We start from the raw sequence: 20379 nt of genomic DNA on the forward strand, positions 1-20379 counted from the left end.
AGGTTAGGAATGAAAAAATCGGCTTTCTGTGATATCATTCTACATTTTTCACTTTATTCTGACAGAACTATGTGGATAAAATGAACCTTTTTTTACTTTTAGAGATTTGAGACGTTTTTAGACACATTTTGACTTTTGTGTAAAATAGGTCGAACTATGTAACGCTATGTCTCATTTTGCTTATTTTACTTTCTTCCAGTTTATATGTTATCATTTTTTATTCATTTATTGCCCTTTGTATTGTATTTTGTATTTAACAATAACGAATGTTTTTAAATTTGTAACAGCTGGGAGCTTGAACCAGCCTCTCAGCTGATTTTCTCAAATGTTTTCCCATTGGATTGTGACTATAGTGACAACTTCCGTTTTAAATCACACACTGTGTATATATTGTTACCAATTGCAATTGACTGCATTTGCTTTTTATCTGATGAAACTACCCAGTTGGGGTTGAGAAACGCGTCATTAAATAAAGCAATTTTTTATATATTGAGAAGTTGTATTGCATTGCTATAGTCCAGTGCTCCAGATGCCTACCTAGGTATCTCTTCAACACAGAATATCATGGGAAGGAAGCAAATTTAAGAATAAAAGCAAATAGGATTTTTTTTTTTTTTAATATTTTGGGGTTTCATATCCCGTTAAGTACATGTAGATTAATCGCTTAAAGGAACACAACCCCCCCCCCAATGATTTCCTGATTCAGAGCATTCAACTTTAATTTACTCATTTTTCTTTTTTTTTTCTTTTTTTTAGTTCTCTTGGTATCTTTACTTAAAAAGCAGGAATGTAAGCTTAGGAGGCGGCCCATTTTTGGTTTAGCACCTGGGTAGCGATTGGTGGCTACATTTAGTCTTAAGATACAAACAGAAAATACAGGAACTATGTACACAAAATATAAAACACCCCTACAATTTCAGAAAGTCAGTAGTTAGTGTGACCTCCCTTGGCACTAAGCACATCTTGAACTGTTTTTAGGAGACTTTCCTGAAGTAATCTTCTGCTATATTATACCAAGGTTCTTTAGATTTAGGTTGTCTCTTATTTATTTCTCTGTCCAGGCGACCCCATACTGCCTCTAATATTCAGGTCTGGACTCTGTGGCGACCAGTCCATGACTGTCAGTGTTTTATCAGCTGTTTTTCTCTACAAATAGGATTTCATTGCATTACCAGTGTGCTTGGGATCGTTATCATGACAAAAATAAAACCATTCCCAATCAGGCACTTTCCAGAAAGAATGGCATAATAAATTAAAACCTGTAAGTACTTTTTAAAATTCATGATCCCATCAATTCAGACAATATCACCAACATCACTGGGAGGAATGCATCCCCAAATCAGGACAAACTGTTTCACTGAAGGCAGCGAACACTCATTCTTCCATCTCTCTCCAACTCTTCTCACATATTGTCGACGATTCAACCCAAAAACGTCAAACTTGGATTCGTCACTCAATAATACACTTTTTTTTCCCCACTGATCTTTGTTCTAATCTTTGTGCTTTAGCATATTTTAGCCTTTTCATCCTGTTACCCTGAAAAGTGGTTTCTTGACTGCTACTCTTCCACAAAGACCATTCCTGATCAAGCTTCTTCGGACTTGGCATCCCGATGAAGCTGCCAGATGCTTAGCCAGCTCCTTGCTGGACTTCTTCCGGTCTTTCAAAGAAGAAACTCCGAAACTTCTCATTAGATTTTACATTTTCTTGGCCTTCCAGTCCTTTTTTTTTTTTTTTTTTTTTTTTTGTCCTTTACCTCTCCAGATTCTTCAAATATATTTAACAGCTTGAATACCACATCTTGAGTTTCCAGTTTGTTTGCTAATTTCCCTTTGAGAGTGGCCTTGCTGGTGCAAAACTATGGTTTTGTCTGTCAAATTATGTGATCTTTGGCATTTAGGTTTATGAGAGCCTGGTTCCTGCTATTGCTCAAGTGTAAGTGGAGGTCTCACTAAATACTTGACACTTTAGCCTAAAGAAGCTGTTTCTTTCATGTAATTGGCAAGAGTCCATGAGTTAGTGACGTATGGGATATACAATCCTACCAGGAGGGGCAAAGTTTCCCAAACCTCAAAATGCCTATAAATACACCCCTCACCACACCCACAATTTAGTTTTACAAACTTTGCCTCCTATGGAGGTGGTAAAGTAAGTTTGTGCTAAGATTTCTACGTTATGCGCTTCTCAGCATTTTGAAGCCCGGTTCCTCTAAGAGTACAGTGAATGTCAGAGGGATGTGAAGGGAGACTAAGAAATAATTATATATGTTCATTATAGCATTGCTAAAACGACAAATGTAATGGTGGCCTAATACTTTTGCACAGTACTGTACATTTGGATCCTTCGTTAGGATCCTAATGCGGAAGAAAGTGACCATTTTTCATAGCTAGACTTCTTATTGTGAAAATTCATCACTCAAAGATCTGTGCAAATATTAACATTCTAGAGCAGTTGTGGGATACACCCCATAATATCCTAGTAGCTTGTGTTCTCAGTCTCCTTTTGCTTTAGCCAACTGGTAGCAAAGCTCTAGGGTGAAATTACAATCTTACCATTTTATGGCAGATATAAGTTTTATACCTCCTTTTTGTTTACAATGGAGCAGCTTTGAGATGGTGGGTTTTTTTTTTTTTTACTGTTGGAATTGACTCGTTTTTACTAATGTTCTGAAGTTTCCTGCTGTTCAGAGCTAAAGGTTTTCAAGTGACTGTAGAGTAAACAATACCAAGATTAAAGGCTGTGAATGCAGAGTAAGTAGTTTGCTATTTTTCTTTAGTGACTCATTTTCTTCAGAGCATAAATCAGCTCAATCTAACCAAAGGATTTTAGTTTATCCCTCAGTTGGAGGTTGATGGAGAACATATACTCACTTCAACTGAATCCAATTTTGTCTGGTTCATTAACAGAAGTGAGGTTGTGGGGTGTGTTTGTAAACCCCTTAGAATTCTTCATGGGGCACGGCATCTTCATGGGGCACGGCATTTCTAAAGATTTGGAAGTCTCATCATATTTTTCATTGGTCAATGTGATAAATGGTGACTTGCATCATTCACCGAGGGAAGTTCATTACTGTACACAATCAAACATTCAGCTCCAGCCTCCTTTTTACTTTGAAAAAGACCTTTGTTACATCTGGATCTAAGGCTTGTAAACATTTCAGAACTACAATAAATTTAGTCTTGAGATATGTATATAACATTTTTAGTTATGCATAACAAAAAAAACCTTTGCAATATATTATTTTGTTCCCTTTTCATGTAATTTAACTCTGAAAATTTGAGCAGTTTCTAATTCTCAGAAATGCGCCCTGGTGACTATTGAGGCTCTCTGCTACATATCTTTCCTAAATGAGTTTCAGTTAACTGCAAAACAATGTACATTATACTAACTTTAGGCCTGTTGCTAGTCTTGGGGTTTGTGTGTGTGGACTAAAGCCCTGATTGGCTCCCCCAAATAAGGCAAATGGTGGGTGGAGTTTGACTATTGAAAAATGGAGTAAGAAGTATGTTAATTTTTGTCACGGATACCAGGCTGCCAAGGCTACCCCCACCCCCCTACTACCTGGCTCACTTGCTTTTTAAACCAGTTTTGGCCCTTTCATGGCTTACGGGATCTCCCAAACTCTTCTTGTTTTGCCGTTTGTACCTCCTCATGGAAAAGCTGGTCGCTTACCGCTTGACCCCTTCTCGGCTGGCCAAACTCCTGGAACTGCTAGCTGGTCAGGCTAACCCGGAAGCCTGCTGACCTTTACCCCAGGTCGCTCCATCGGCCCTTTGACCCAGAGCGCCGCTATTTTGGGGATTGGTACCCCCTAGGGGAGGGCAAGAGGTGGGGTAATTGCCGGAAAGGGAGCTCGCTAGGGAACTTTGGGTTTCAGACCCCCCTACAACCCCTACTCCCCCTGGCTCACCCGATGTATGTTTGATCAGCTGCCGCTCCTGCCCCCAGCGATGGATCATGACGCTTTTTGGACTGTGGCATCTGGGGACAGGGGGCTTTCCAACAACACCCTGAAAGTGCCACCACCTCTATGGCTGCTATGGTGGTGCCAGTCTGTCTGGAGGGGCGGAAATGGCGGGAGATCTGAGGGTCAGATAAGACCTTTATCATGATGGACTGTGTATATAAGCAGTGTGGGTTTCACAATAAAGTCTGTGTTTTCACCTGAATACTGGTTATTCGGGTGGGCTCTGGCTATAATCACTTTTTCCAGCTCTATAGCTACAAGTTCCAGGTACAGGAAGGACCCTCTTGGCGGAGCTACCCAGTTGGGGTAGCTGGAGTACATCAAATTTTGTTTTAGAAGAGGTTAAGGGCCTGTCTGATATGTTCTATAGCGACACAACAGAAATGTCTTGTAATTATAAGGTCTTCACTGTCCCTTTTTAAAGACAACAAAGATGCATATCGTTCTAGTACCCGTCTCTACTGCAAGTGTAAGAGTAACTGATCTATCAAATAGTGATCTTTTATATCTTGCAGGAATGTTAATACTTAATGAGTGCTCCTTTATCATTTGAATTAGGAAGTTTATTTTGAACATGTATATAATTAGTGAAGAGTGGCAAAAGATTCTACTGCACTAATTTGTGAGAATACACAAAAAAAATCTAATTTTAATCTTTTAGTTTTTATTAAATAGGTGCTTAATATTTTGCTGTCTGCAGTCCTTTATCATTTAGTTAGGAAAAAGCAATCATTTAATATTAAAATGCTATCAAAGGGATATTGAACGTTAGATTTTTCTTTGCATAAATGTTTTGTAGATGATCCATTTATATAGCCCATACGGGATTTTTTTTTTTTTTTTTTGTAACAATTAGTTTTGCTTATTTTTAAATAACATTGCACTGATTTTTAGATTCCTAAACAAACCCCAAAGTTTTAGAAGTAGACTGTTGTATACCTAATCCAGCTTGCTCCTGATTGTGTAATGGGTCTTTTCATATGCAGGGGAGGGGAAGTGTCTGCTCTATTTGCTTTTCAGCCCATTTCAGTGGGTGTTCAAGCCTAACCTTTTCAACAGTGCTTAACTGGGAGCTTCTAAGTTTTTATTATTATTAGTGTCACTTACATGCAGTCATATGAAAATGGGTGTATACTGTTCCTTTAACACAACATAACATTTTAATAATGTAGAATGTACCTTTAAGCGCTGGAGGAAAAAAGTGGGACATCTTAGAGGGCGCGGGGGTGGGGGGGGAACAAAGAGCACATGGGGTTAGAAATGACTCCATAGTAAAAGGGTTAAAATGAGCAAAGTAGTATCGCAAGAAGTGGTTGTTTCCTGATGAAACTGCCATATAGAAAGGAATGTTGTGAGACTAGTCTGGCATCTCGTGTCTGCTTTTGTGTGTGTGAGGGATGGGTGTTGGTCAGTTAAATATCCAGTGCCAGTCCCGGTGCTCGATTGCTTCTAATCAAGGTCTACACTGGTCCTGATGATTTTTCCCATTTGAAATGTTTGATCCCCTCTTATCCATGGTGACCGAATTCTACTCTGCTTTGCTTAAAGGGACAGTCTACACCAGAATTTTTATTGTTTTAAAAGATAGATAATCCCTTTATTACCCATTCCCCAGTTTTGCATAACTAACAGTTATAATATACTTTGAACCTCTGTGATTATCTTGTATCTAAGCCTCTGCAAACTGCACCTTTATTTCAGTTCTTTTGACAGACTTGCAGTCTAGACAATTAGTGCCTGCTCCCAGATAACTTCACGAGCACAGTGTTATCTATATGAAATACGTGAACTAACACCCTCTAGTGGTGAAAACCTGTTAAAATTCATTCTGAAAAGAGGTGGCCTTCAAGGTCTAAGAAATTAGCATATGAACCTCCTAGGTTAAGCTTTCAACTAAGAATACCAAGAGAACAAAGCAAAATTGGTGATAAAAGTAAATTGGACAATTGTTTAAAATGACATGCTCTATCTGAATCATGAAAGTTTATTTTGGCCTAGACTGTCCCTTTAAATGACCATTAAAGGGACATTGAACTCAAATTTTTTATTTTGTGATTCAAATAGAGCATGCAATTTTAAGCAACTTTCTAATTCACTCCTATTAATTTTTATTTGTTCTCTTGCTTTCTTTGAAAAATAAGGCATCTAAGCTTTTTTTTTTTTTTTTTGTTCAGCACTCTGGATAGCATTTTTTTTATTGGTGGAAGAATGTATCCACCGATCATCATGAACAACCCAGGTTGTTTACCAAAAATGGGCCGGCATCTAAACTTACATTCTAGCATTTCAAATAAAGATACCAAGAGAATGAAGAAAATTTGATATGAGTAAATTACAAAGTTGCTTAAAATGTCATGCTCTATCTGAATCACGAAAGAAAAAATTTGGGTTCAGTGTCCCTTTAAACGCAGTAGAATTGCATAATCCACAAATGCACAACAAAAACAATGTAATAGCACTTCAATTTCTGAATGTCAAATTATCATTTGTTTTTTTGTTTTGTTTTTTGAGATTTCAGATTGCTTTTATTTCCATGCCCACTTTCCCATGTGACAGCCACCAACCAATTAGATTCATATACACTGCACTCTTCCACATGCTCAGTAGGAGCTGGTGCCTCAAAGTGTGCACATAAAGACTGAGCACAAATTGGTGATAGAAGGAAGTTAGAAAGTTGTTTAAACCCGCATGCTCTGTTATAATTATGAAAGTTTTTAAATCAGACTTTAGTGTGCCTTTCTGAAAAACATTTCACTTCTGGTAGTGGGTGGCTTTTTTCTTCTTCTTCTTTCAAGCCTGTATATATGAGTGTTCACGTAGATAATTATTTTGTCACATTTTGGAAAGGGTGAAAAGTGAGCTTTTTTTTTTTTTTTTCCTTCTTAAATTTATTAGTATTCTATGGGTCTTATAGACATTATTTCCTTGACCTAGCTTGAAATGTATGCATTTACTGTATTGTATGCTTCACATTACATTGTCTTATTGCATATCTGTTTATTAAAAACTTATCCCTGGCTCTTGACTTTTTTGTGTTATTCTCCATATATCTATCTATAAATATTATCTGGCTTCTAAATATTCTTACTGGCTCACTACATTTTAAACAAACTTGTTTGACACCCTTCTTTAACCCCTTGCGCCATTTAGACGTAGGTAATACACTGGCTGTGATCCCCCACTGTCAGCTTTTACAACCATTTGTCTTATGATTGCAGTAGTTGCGACAATTTTTTTTTACTTTTTGTGTATTAAAATAAAACCTTTTTAAATGCTGCAAAAAAATAGCCTGCAAAAATACCTATGCTTTTATGTTTAAAATAGGGAATTTTGTAATTGGTGTATGTGACAGGCAGGTTATAGAAAGTCTCTGATAAGTTCACAGCAAGGCATCACTTAACAGATCTCTAGATTAAGAATTTATTTGAATGTATTTTACGTTTAACCTATTGCCAGTATTGAAGTATTTACTTACATCTTCATGTCTGGGAAGTTCCTGTAGCAGATACTTTATGTAAGGGATAGGGTGGGTAGGAATTTATTTTTTAAGGAAATGGTTTTTGACCAATAGTGATCTTTTCTTCTTCCACAGGTGTCTCTGCTACAGGAGGGGTGACTGCCTCGAACCCTGTGATTGAAGCCAAAGAAGGAGAAGGTAATTTTTATTAGTTGTAGAAATAATGTTATTATGTAGATGTCCATATAATTTTTTTTTTTTTTTTTTTTTTTTTAAAGCGTCTTACCACCATGAGTAATTCTTTTAGCAACCTTTCTTGGACTAGTAGAACAAACTAGGAATAAGAATTTTTTTTTTTTTAAATTAAGCCAAATTGTCGACAAAATGTGTTAAGTGAGGTGGGAGTGTAATGGGTACTCTTTAGATATTTTTTCAAGACCAAATTTGTATCTATTTTTTTTTTTTATGTTTGAACAGTGAGTACCATTTTAAATGTAGCTAATGAAATGTAATGCTACACCAACCTGTATTCACTTAACATTTTAATTATACTGTGAAAGAGCTCTATAATACCAATATAAAGAAGCGTTAAGTTTAAATGGAAACAGTTTCCAAACAATAGTGCTATTTCTTTCCTATGGCATGGTGAGTCCACAACATCATTCCAATAACTAGTGGGATGTTCAACTCCTGGTCAGCAGGAGGAGGCAAAGAGCACCTCAGCAAAGCTGTTAAGTGTAACTTCCCTTACCCATAATCCCCAGTCATTCTCTTTGCCTTTGTCAATATAGGATGTGCGAAGTCGGTGTCTGAAGAATTTGATCCTTTTTAATGGGTACTTTTCCCTGCAAGCAAGGATTGGGGTCTAGCTGTGTCCACATCAATCTCTTTAGTAAGTGTAGTGGTGGCTTTTAGCAGTTAGAAGTAAAGCAAAGACTACCTTCCCGCCTTCTAACATTTATGCTACCCCCTATACAGAAAACCAGGGTTGGTTACTCTGTTTTTTCTTTTCTCTCCATGTCCCTGCCAGCGGTCGATTGAGGCTAACAGACTGAAGTGCTGTGTCTGCTCCACAGCAGAAGATCCTGGAGGGTAAGTCCATTTATATCCTTATTTAAACCCTTCCCTTGGCATGTATAACTGTTACTGTCATCAGGGAAAGGGAGGACTTTGAAGGGTGACCAACTGGCACCTCCATTGCCCTCTTAGATGGGTCTGAAAACCTTGGTTATATCCCAGGTTGGGGATATCTGTTATTTGAGCAGCTTGGAGCTACCGGCATCTCCTTAAACATGCTCCGGTTCACTCATTATTGGGTGTTTCCTCTGACAAAACTCAACTACCCTCATAGTTTTGTTTACAGTTAAAAATGACACAGGGGGTTGAGGCTTTTATTTGTGTGGACCTTTTTATAATGGAGCATCTACACTCTTGCTCCTTTAGCTGGTATGTTCCTCATTTACAGCAGCGCCACCTCCCGCTTCAGTAGAGGAGGATACTGCTGACTGTTATGATTATATTTTTATAACATTGATGCGTGCCATTATCTGATGCAGCGGCTTCTCCAGCTAGATGAGATTACCACTGGCCTTTTTTAGAAAATATTCTCTGGCAGTGCTATTTTAGGCTATCGCAATAAGCACCAATACACTGACTGAAAGGTTTTCCCCATGAACCTGCAAGTCCCATATTACGCTCCTGGTACAGTACTCAGTTATGGTGCTTGCATAATACAGTGCTGGCTAATGCATGCTTCTTTATTAGTAAGATGCTAGATAGCGATGACCACATTTGAGGGGTTTCTCCCCTCATCTGTTATCAAGCTAATTTAGAGGGGTCTCGCTGGTGCACTAAGCTTCAGGTGTTTAGCTTTTGTGTCAGCTCTATTTTATTATATGCGGCTATGTACCTTTATCCTCATATTTAGAAGACTGCCATTGTGGGCGGATACTATGGAGGAGCCGTGAGCGTTAGCTCTCCTGCTGGATAGGAGATGTATGGTCTGTTTTTGTTTTCAGAGCTGTGAGTGCAGAATAATTGTTTATTTTGTTCCAACTTCGTCTACATAGTGAGATCCGCTTCGGCGGACATGCATTTTCTGTTGGCGCCATTTTGGAAATAGATTTCTATTTCCCACTATGGGCAGTGAGGTTTGGGGTTTGAGCGCATTTTAGATGTCTTCATCATGTAATATTAAGAATGAGTCTCATTTAAACCTATTCAGCCTAGACCTTCATAGAGGTTTATTCCCCTCCTAAGGTGTTTTCCATCTTAATACGAGGAGAGTCCACGGCTTCATTCATTACTTAAGGGAATACAGAACCTGGCCACCAGGAGGAGGCAGACACCCCAGCCAAAGGCTTAAATACCTCCCCCAGTTTTAAGTAGTCTTGTCAGCCTCTCAGTGAGAGCATTGAAGAATGTTAGGATCTGGAGATGCAGGGATAGTCTTTCTGCGAAACCATCCAGACTCTTAACAGCTCCTTAAGCAATCGGTGTTGACGGGTTTCACTGCCTGCTTTCTATCACTCAAGTCCATGTTAGGAGCGATGCTACAACACTGTCAAACTTAAGAGGCCGTGTTCCTTTTCCACGGCATAGATTCTGGTAAGATCGTTTCATTTTTTTATACATGTATGGTAACGCAAGAAGACAGTCAGTGTGACTCATTTTTATCTGTATAGAATCAAGGGTTAATATCTCCGGAAGGGGATTATTGAACTGGGGATTTATACATGATTGCTTTATTGTGTTTTTGCTGCGACATGTGTGAGATGTGGCTCTGGCAATATGTGAAGTCAGGTTTTTCTTTCATTTTGATTAACTGCACAGCCTATTTAGTTTGGCGTGCTTTCTCTCAGCTGCAGGGGCGGTCCTGCATGGCACTCCATGTGACTGGGTGTGGCCTCATTTTCTTCCTTTTCCTGACAGTCTGTTGCAGGAGACGAAACAATTTCTCTGTGGCCCTGGGTCATAGGAGGTGGTGAGTGCCCCTGCCATTGGGGTATAAAGGTGCCATTTATTTTGTTAGTCCATATTAAGAGTGCAAGCTATGGAGGACACTGATGCATTAGAGGGTACTCCCTTTTTGCCTAAATCTAATGCCTGTGTTTGTTAGATCTCAATATATCCGCCTGGTCAATTATGTTCCACATGCCTTGATAAGATAGTGATATATAAAAAGAACATATTTAGTACCACTGTGCCGTCTACCTCTGAGGGGGTCTCCGTCACGCGAGGTGTGTTCCCTACAATCATCTCCGATTACACATGCAGCTCCTCGGTGCACTGCGAGAGGGGCCCTGTGGCTGCCTGATTTTGCTGATCAGTGGCAAACGGCAGTTTCTGCGGTCTTCAGTGCTTTACCTCGCCCAGCTAAGCAAAAGGTTAAACATTGCTACTCCTCCCAGGGGTCATCTACTCCATTGGGTGTATCTGAGACTAGATTATCCGCTTATGCCGAGGACTCTGATACTTCGGCGGACTCTGTTTCTGGGTGGGAATCTGTGGCCTCTAAACCTCCGGCTGCAGAGGAACCAGGCTTTAGGTTTAGGATGGAGCACTTGTGCTTTTTATTAAGAGGTGTTGGCTACTCTAGAGATCCTGGAACCGAAGTCACCAGAGGAACTTTCTATTCCTAAGCTTGATAAAGTTTGAGGACAGGGTAGTGCCCCAGACTTTCCCAGTTCCCGTAAAGATGGCAAATATTGTGAAGACTGAAAGGGAGAGACTTGGATCATATTTCGTTAAAATTGTTCTTGATTCTCAGCTAGAATTTTGGGGATCTGTCCCTAAGGTGGACAGAGCTATCTACACGCTCGCTAGGCACACCACTATCCCGCTTGAGGATAGTTTGTCATTTAAGGAACCCATGGATAAGAAATTAGAGACCCAGTTAAAGATGTTTCAGCACACGGGGTTCGTATTTCAGTCTGCAGCGGTGGTCGCTGCGGTGGCGTGAGCCGCTACCTACTGGTGTTACTCTCTGTCAGATATGATCGAGATGGAGACTGAGATACAGGAAAGAATTAAGGCCCTGCGGGTAGCTAGCTAATTCATCTGCGATGCAAATATGCAGATTATTCGCTTGAATTCCAAGACATCAGGCTTTTTCTGTTCTGGCCTGGTGGGCTCTGTGGCTGAAGTCGTGGTCTGCTGACATGACGTCCAAATCTAAATTACTTTCCCTTCCATATAAGAGAAAAGGTTCTTTTTGGTCAAGGCCTAGACTCTATCATATCCATGGTCACCGGGGGGGGGGGGCTTTCTACCGCAGGATATGAAGAATAAACCTAAGGGTCCTAATTTCCGTCAGCAAAGGCTGAGCAGTCCATGTGATCTTGGAAACCATCTCAGTCTTGGAATAAAGCCAAGCAGAGCAAGAAGCCTGCCGAGACAAAATGGGTATGAAGGGGCGGCCCCCGATCAGTCTCTGGGTCTCGTAGGGGGCAGACTCTCTCTCTTCATGGAGGCCTGGATAAGAGACGTGAAGGATCCTTGGGTACTGGAGGTCATTGCCCAGGGTTACAGGATAGGTTTCAAAACTTACCCTCCCAGGGGCAGATTCCTCTTGTCAAATCTATCAAGACCAGAGAAAAAAATGCCTTTCTCCAACATAGGTGTGTCCGGTCCACGGCGTCATCCTTACTTGTGGGATATTCTCTTCCCCAACAGGAAATGGCAAAGAGCCCAGCAAAGCTGGTCACATGATCCCTCCTAGGCTCCGCCTACCCCAGTCATTCTCTTTGCCGTTGTACAGGCAACATCTCCACGGAGATGGCTTAGAGTTTTTTAGTGTTTAACTGTAGTTTTTATTATTCAATCAAGAGTTTGTTATTTTAAAATAGTGCTGGTATGTACTATTTACTCAGAAACAGAAAAGAGATGAAGATTTCTGTTTGTATGAGGAAAATGATTTTAGCACCGTAACTAAAATCCATGGCTGTTCCACACAGGACTGTTGAGAGCAATTAACTTCAGTTGGGGGAACAGTGTGCAGTCTCTTACTGCTTGAGGTATGACACATTCTAACAAGACGATGTAATGCTGGAAGCTGTCATTTTCCCTATGGGATCCGGTAAGCCATGTTTATTAAGATAGTAAATAAGGGCTTCACAAGGGCTTATTAAGATTGTAGACTTTTTCTGGGCTAAATCGATTCATTATTAACACATATTTAGCCTTGAGGAATCATTTATTTGATATGATTATATCGGCAGCCACTGTTTTTGACACCTTATTCTTTAGGGGCTTTCCCTAATCATAGTCAGAGCCTCATTTTCGCGCCGGTATGGCGCACTTGTTTTTGAGGACAGCATGGCATGCAGCTGCATGTGTGTGGAGCTCTGATACATAGAAAAGTCTTTCTGAAGGCATCATTTGGTATCGTATTCCCCTTTGGGCTTGGTTGGGTCTCAGCAAAGCAGATTCCAGGGACTGTAAAGGGGTTAAATATAAAAACGGCTCCGGTTCCGTTATTTTAAGGGTTAAAGCTTCCAAATTTGGTGTGCAATACTTTTAAGGCTTTAAGACACTGTGGTGAAATTTTGGTGAATTTTGAACAATTCCTTCATACTTTTTCGCAATTGCAGTAATAAAGTGTGTTTAGTTTAAAATTTAAAGTGACAGTAACGGTTTTATTTTAAAACGTTTTTTGTGCTTTGTTATCAAGTTTATGCCTGTTTAACATGTCTGAACTACCAGATAGATTGTGTTCTGACTGTGGGGAAACCAAGGTTCCTTCTCATTTAACTATATGTATTTTATGTCATAAAAAAATTTAGTAAAAATGATGCCCAAGATGATTCCTCAAGTGAGGGGAGTAAGCATGGTACTGCATCATCCCCTCCTTCGTCTACACCAGTCTTGCCCATACAGGAGGCCCCTAGTACATCTAGTGCGCCAATACTCCTTACTATGCAACATTTAACGGCTGTAATGGATAATTCTATCAAAAACATTTTAGCCAATATGCCCACTTATCAGCGAAAGCGCGACTGCTCTGTTTTAGAAAATTCTGTAGAGCATGAGAACGCTGATGATATGGTTTCTGAAGGGCCCCTACACCAGTCTGAGGGGGCCAGGGAGGTTTTGTCTGAGGGAGAAATTTCAGATTCAGGAAACATTTCTCAACAAGCTGAACCTGATGTGATTACTTTTAAATTTAAGTTGGAACATCTCCGCGCTCTGCTTAAGGAGGTGTTATCCAATTTGGATGATTGTGATTATCTGGTCATTCCAGAACCACTATGTGAAATGGAAAAGTTCTTAGAGGCCCCGGGGCCCCCCGTAGTTTTTCCTATATCCAAGCGGGTGGCGTACATTGTTAGTATAGAATGGGACAGGCCCGGTATACCTTTAGTACCTCCCCCCATATTTATAAAATTGTTTTCCTATAGTCGACCCCAGAAGGGACTGATGGCAGACAGTCCCCAAGGTCGAGGGGGCGGTTTCTACTCTACACAAGCGCGCCACTATACCCATAGAAGATAAAAAATTAGAAGGTCTGCTAAAGATGTTTGTTCAGCAAGGTTCCCTTCTACAACCAATTGCATGCATTGTCTCTGTCACTGCAGCCGCGTGTTTCTAGTTTGATGAGCTAGGAAAGGCGATTATTAGTAATTCTTCTTCTTATGAGGAGATTATGGACAGAATTCGTGCTCTTAAATTGGTTAATTCTTTCACCCTAGACGCCACCTTGCAATTGGCTAGGTTAGCGGCGAAAAAATTCTGGGTTTGCTATTGTGGCGCAGAGCGCTTTGGTTAAAATCTTGGGCAGCGGATGCGTCTTCCAAGAACAAATTGCTTGACATTCCTTTCAAGGGGAAAACACTCTTTGGCCCTGACTTGAAAGAGATTATCTCTGATATCACTGGGGGCAAGGGCCACGCCCTTCCTCAGGATAGGTCTTTTCAAGACCAAAAATAAACCTAAGTTTCGTCCCTTTCGCAGAAACGGATCAGCCCCAAGGGCTACGTCCTCTAAGCAGGAAGGTAATACTTCTCAAGCCAATCCAGCCTGGAGACCTATGCAAGGCTGGAACAAAGGAAAGCAGGCCAGGAAACCTGCCACTGCTACCAAGACAGCATGAAATGAGGGCCCCCGATCCGGGACCGGATCTGGTGGGGGGCAGACTCTCTCTCTTCGCTCAGGCTGGGGCAAGAGATGTTCTGGATCCTTGGGCGCTAGAAATAGTCTCCCAAGGTTATTCTCTGGAGTTCAAGGGGCTTCCTCCAAGGGGGAGGTTCCACAGGTCTCAGTTGTCTTCAGACCACATAAGAAGACAGGCATTCTTACATTGGGTAGAAGACCTGCTAAAAATGGGAGTGATTCATCCTGTTCCATTAGGAGAACAAGGGATGGGGTTCTACTCCAATCTGTTCATAGTTCCCAAAAAAGAGGGAACGTTCAGACCAATCTTAGATCTCAAGATCTTGAACAAGTTTCTCAAGGTTCCATCGTTCAAGATGGAAACCATTCGAACACTTCTTCCTTCCATCCAGGAAGGTCAATTCATGACCAAGGTGGATTTCAAGGATGCGTATCTACATATTCCTATCCACAAGGAACATCATCGGTTCCTAAGGTTTGAATTCCTGGACAAGCATTTCCAGTTCGTGGCGTTTTCTTTCGGATTAGCCACTGCTCCTAGGATTTTCTCATAGGTACTAGGGTCCCTTCTGGCGGTGCTAAGACCAAGGGGCATTGCTGTAGTACCTTACTTGGACGACATTCTGATTCGAGCGTCGTCCCTTCCTCAAGTAAAGGCTCACACGGACATTGTCCTGGCCTTTCTCAGATCTCACGGATGGAAAGTGAACGTGGAAAAGAGTTCTCTATCTCCGTCAACGAGGGTTCCCTTCTTGGGAACTATAATAGAATTTTTCTGACAGAAGCCAGAAAAACAAAACTTCTAGACTCTTGTCGGATACTTCATTACGTTCCTCTTCCTTCCATAGCGCAGTGCATGGAAGTGATCGGTTTGATGGTAGCGGCAATGGACATAGTTCCTTTTGTGCGCATTCATCTAAGACCATTACAACTGTTCATGCTCAGTCAGTGGAATGGGGACTATTCAGACTTGTCTCCGAAGATACAAGTAAATCAGAGGACCAGAGACTCATTCCGTTGGTGGCTGTCCCTGGACAACCTGTCACAAGGGATGACCTTCCGCAGACCAGAGTGGGTCATTGTCACGACCGACGCCAGTCTGATGGGCTGGGGCGCGGTCTGGGGATCCCTGAAAGCTCAGGGTCTTTGGTCTCGGGTAGAATCTCTTCTACCGATAAATATTCTGGAACTGAGAGCGATATTCAATGCTCTCAAAGCTTGGCCTCAGCTAGCGAGGGCCAAGTTCATACATCAACCATCAGGGGGGAACAAGGAGTTCCCTAGCGATGGAAGAAGTGACCAAAATCATTCTATGGGCGGAGTCTCACTCCTGCCACCTGTCTGCTATCCACATCCCAGGAGTGGAAAATTGGGAAGCGGATTTTCTGAGTCGTCAGACATTGCATCCGGGGGAGTGGGAACTCCATCCGGAAATCTTTGCCCAAGTCACTCAACCGTGGGGCATTCCAGACATGGATCTGATGGCCTCTCGTCAGAACTTCAGAGTTCCTTACTACGGGTACAGATCCAGAGATCCCAAGGCGGCTCTAGTGGATGCACTAGTAGCACCTTGGATCTTCAAACTAGCTTATGTGTTCCCGCCGTTTCCTCTCATCCCCAGGCTGGTAGCCAGGATCAATCAGGAGAGGGCGTCGGTGATTTTGATAGCTCCTGCGTGGCCACGCAGGACTTGGTATGCAGATCTGGTGAATATGTCATCGGCTTCACCATGGAAGCTACCTTTGAGACGAGACCTTCTTGTTCTAGGTCCGTTCGACCCACTCCAGCTGACTGCTTGGAGATTGAACGCTTGATCTTATCAAAGCGAGGGTTCTCAGATTCTGTTATTAATACTCTTGTTCAGGCCTGAAAGCCTGTAACCAGAAAAATTACCACATAATTTGGTATATCTGTTGGTGTGAATCTGCAGGATTCCCTTGGGACAAGGTTAAGATTCCTAAGAGTCTATCCTTCCTTCGAGAAGGATTGGAAAAAGGATTATCTGCAAGTTCCTTGATGGGACAGATTTCTGCCTTGTCTGTGTTACTTCACAAAAAGCTGGCAGCTGTGCCAGATGTTCTAGCCTTTGTTCAGGCTCTGGTTAGAATCAAGCCTGTTTACAGAATTTTGACTCCTCCTTGGAGTCTCAACCTAGTTCTTTCAGTTCTTCAGGGGGTTCCGTTTGAACCCTTACATTCCGTTGATATTAAGTTATTATCTTGGAAAGTTTTGTTTTTGGTTGCAATTTCTTCTGCTAGAAGAGTTTCAGAATTATCTGCTCTGCAGTGTTCTTCTCCTTATCTGGTGTTCCATGCAGATAAGGTGGTTTTGCGTACTAAACCTGGTTTTCTTCCAAAAGTTGTTTCTAACAAAAACATTAACCAGGAGATAGTTGTGCCTTCTTTGTGTCCTAATCCAGTTTCAAAGAAGGAACGTTTGTTGCACAACTTGGATGTAGTTCGTGCTCTCAAATTTTACTTAGCAGCTACTAAGGATTTCAGACAAACTTTGTCTTTGTTTGTTGTTTATTCTGGTAAACGGAGAGGTCAAAAAGCAACTTCTACCTCTCTCTCCTTCTGGATTAAAAGCATTATCCGATTGGCTTATGAGACTGCCGGACGGCAGCCTCCTGAAAGAATCACAGCTCACTCCACTAGGGCTGTGGCTTCCACATGGGCCTTCGAGAACGAGGCTTCTGTTGATCAGATATGTAAGGCAGCGACTTGGTCTTCACTGCACACTTTTTCTAAATTTTACAAATTTGATACTTTGCTTCTTCTGAGGCTATTTTTGGGAGAAAGGTTTTGCAAGCCGTGGTGCCTTCCATTTAGGTGACCTGATTTGCTCCCTCCCTTCATCCGTGTCCTAAAGCTTTGGTATTGGTTCCCACAAGTAAGGATGACGCCGTGGACCGGACACACCTATGTTGGAGAAAACAGAATTTATGTTTACCTGATAAATTACTTTCTCCAACGGTGTGTCCGGTCCACGGCCCGCCCTGGTTTTTTTAATCAGGTCTGATAATTTATTTTCTTTAACTACAGTCACCACGGTAACATATGGTTTCTCCTATGCAAATATTCCTCCTTAACGTCGGTCGAATGACTGGGGTAGGCGGAGCCTAGGAGGGATCATGTGACCAGCTTTGCTGGGCTCTTTGCCATTTCCTGTTGGGGAAGAGAATATCCCACAAGTAAGGATGACGCCGTGGACCGGACACACCGTTGGAGAAAGTAATTTATCAGGTAAACATAAATTCTGTTTTCTAGAGTGTGTGAGGGATCTCTCCTCTCTAGGAGTAATTGTACCTGTACCTCTAACAGAAAGGGGTCTAGGGTACTATTCAAACATTTTTGTGGTCCCAAAGGAGGAGGGCAAGTTTTGCCCGATTTCTAGACCTAAAGTGCTTAAACAACTTTGTCAGCCCCATCGTTCAAATTGGAGACTAAGGTGTATTCTGCCCTTAATTCAAGAGGTTCAGTTTGACTACGATAGACTTGAAGGACGGACGCTTACCTTCATGTGCCAATACACAAGGATAACTTCAAGTTCCTAAGATTCGCTTTTCTGGACCAGCACTTCCAGTTTGTAGCTCTGCCCTTCAGTCTGGCTACTCTCCAAGAGTCTTTACCAACGGTTCTGGGAGCTTTGCTTGCGGTGGCGAGATTCAGAGGTATTGCAGTAACGCCTTATCTGGACGACATCCTGGTCCAGGCCCTGTCCTGCCGGCTGGCAGAGGACCATTCGAGAGCACTTCTACTTCTTTGATCCCAATGATGGAAGATAAACTCAGGAAAGAGTTCTCTGGTTCCCAGTACCAGATTGGAATTCCTGGGCACGATAACAGACTCCATATTCATGAACATATTCCTGACAGACCAGAGACGTTGCAAAATTGCCTCCTGCTGTCTTGCCCTTCAGACCTCCTCAAGGTCATCTGCGGCTCGGTGTATGGAGGTGATTGGGTTCATGGTATCCAGTATAGATGTCATTCAATTCGCCAAGTTCCATTTAGGACCTCTTCAGTTGTGTATGCTGAGGCAATGGAACGGTGATCGCTTGGATCTATCCCAACAGATTGCTCTGGACAACCGGGCAAGGGAATCCCTCTCTTGGTGGCTCTGTCCAGACCGGCTGTCCCAGGGGACATCCTTCCTGAGACCATCCTGGTAGATTGTGACTACAGACTCGAGCCTCTCAGGATGGGGAGCTGTTTGGGGTGCCAGGAAGGCATATAGGGCATGTGGAATTGGGAGTCGGCGCTTCCGATCAACATCCTGGAACTTCGAGCGATCTTAAATGCTGAGGACTTGGCCCCTCCTATGTTCATCCTAGTTCATCAGATTCCAGTCGGACAACATTACCACAGTGGCTTACATCAACCATCAGGGAAGTAGCTCAGATTGTGGAATGGGCGGAGACCCACGACTGTTCGCTGTCAGCAATCCACATCCCGGGTGTGGACAACTGGGAAGTGGATTTTCTCAGCAGACAATCGTTTCATCTGGAGGAATGGTCTCTTCACCCCAAAGTATTTGCGGAGATTTGCAACAGATGGGGGACACCGGTGATAGATCTCATGGCGCCCAGACTAAAATTAAAGCTATCCAGATACGGGTTACGGTCCAGGGATCCCCAGGCAGAACTGATAGATGCCTTAGCAGTGCCTTGGGGATTCAGCCTATTCTACATATTTCCACCATTACCACTTCTTCCTTGAGTAGTCGTTCGCGGATCTAGTGGGGATTTCATAGTCTCCTCCATGGAGTTTCCCTGTCGCAGGGATTCGCTAGTACAGGGCCCCTTTGTGCATCAAAATCTAGATTATCTGAGGCTGACTGCGTGGAGATTGAACGCTTAGTCTTACTTAAGAGAGGGTTTTCTAAGAGTGTAATCGATGCTCTCATTCAAGCCAGGAAGCCGGTTACCCGATGCATCTATCATAAGGTGTGGAGGACCTACTTACTTTGGTGTGAGACTCGTGGATATCCCTGGCATAAGGTCAGGGTATCCAGGATCCTTTCCTTCCTCCAGGTCGGTTTGGAGAAGGGACTTGCCGCAAGTTCCTTAAGGGGACAGATTTCAACTCTATCTGTGTTACGCAAGAAGCTTGCTGAGTTTCCCGATATACAGTCTTTTTTTGTTCAGGCTCTATCCAGGATCAGGCCTGTTTTTTTAGACCATCTGCTCCTCCTTGGAGCTTGAATCTGGTTCTTAGGATTTTGCAGAGGGCTCCGTTTGAGCCTATGCATTCTCTTGACATTTTAAAATACTGTCTTGGAAGGTTCTTTTTTTTTTTTTTTTTTTTCTTTCTACTGGCTATTGCTTTGGCATGCAGAGTCTGAGCTGGCGGCCTTGCAATGTGAGCCTCCCTACCTGGTTTTTCATGCCGATAAGGCTGTTCTTCGCACTGGGTTGGGATTTCTCCCTAAGGTTGTGTCTTTGATCACAACATCAATCAGGAGATTGCAGTTCCTTCCTTGTGTCCTAACCCTTCTTCGAAGGAACGGTTACTTCATAACTTTGAAATTCTATCTTCAGGCTACGAAGGATTTCAGACCGACTTCAGCGTTGTTTGTTGTATACTCAGGGAAGCGCAAAGGGGAAAAGGCTTCTTCCACTTCCCTATCTTTTTGGCTGAGGAGCATGATTCACTTGGCCTTTGATTCAGCGGGACATAAGCCTCCTCAGAGGATTACGGCTTACTCAGCTAGAGCTGTGGCTTCTTCTTGGGCCTTCAAAAATGAGGCATCTTTGGAGCAGATATGTAAGGTGGCTAAATGGTCCTCCTTACATACTTATTCAAAGTTTTTACAAATTTTACGTTTTTGCTTTGGCTGAAGCA

At 42.1% G+C, this 20379-nt stretch overlaps 1 protein-coding gene across 1 annotated transcript in view; it reads left to right on the forward strand.

Moving 5' to 3' along the window:
* The window catches only part of LOC128649666 (junctional adhesion molecule A-like), a 109959-nt gene that overhangs the window by 37817 nt on the left and 51763 nt on the right, over positions 1–20379 (forward strand). Inside the window, exon 2 of the mRNA XM_053703052.1 lies at positions 7560–7622. Coding sequence (XP_053559027.1) covers positions 7560–7622 — 63 coding nt within the window. The remainder of the gene's footprint in view (positions 1–7559; positions 7623–20379) is intronic.

Source organism: Bombina bombina, chromosome 1 (genome assembly GCF_027579735.1).
Source record: "Bombina bombina isolate aBomBom1 chromosome 1, aBomBom1.pri, whole genome shotgun sequence".
Lineage (NCBI taxonomy): Eukaryota > Metazoa > Chordata > Amphibia > Anura > Bombinatoridae > Bombina > Bombina bombina.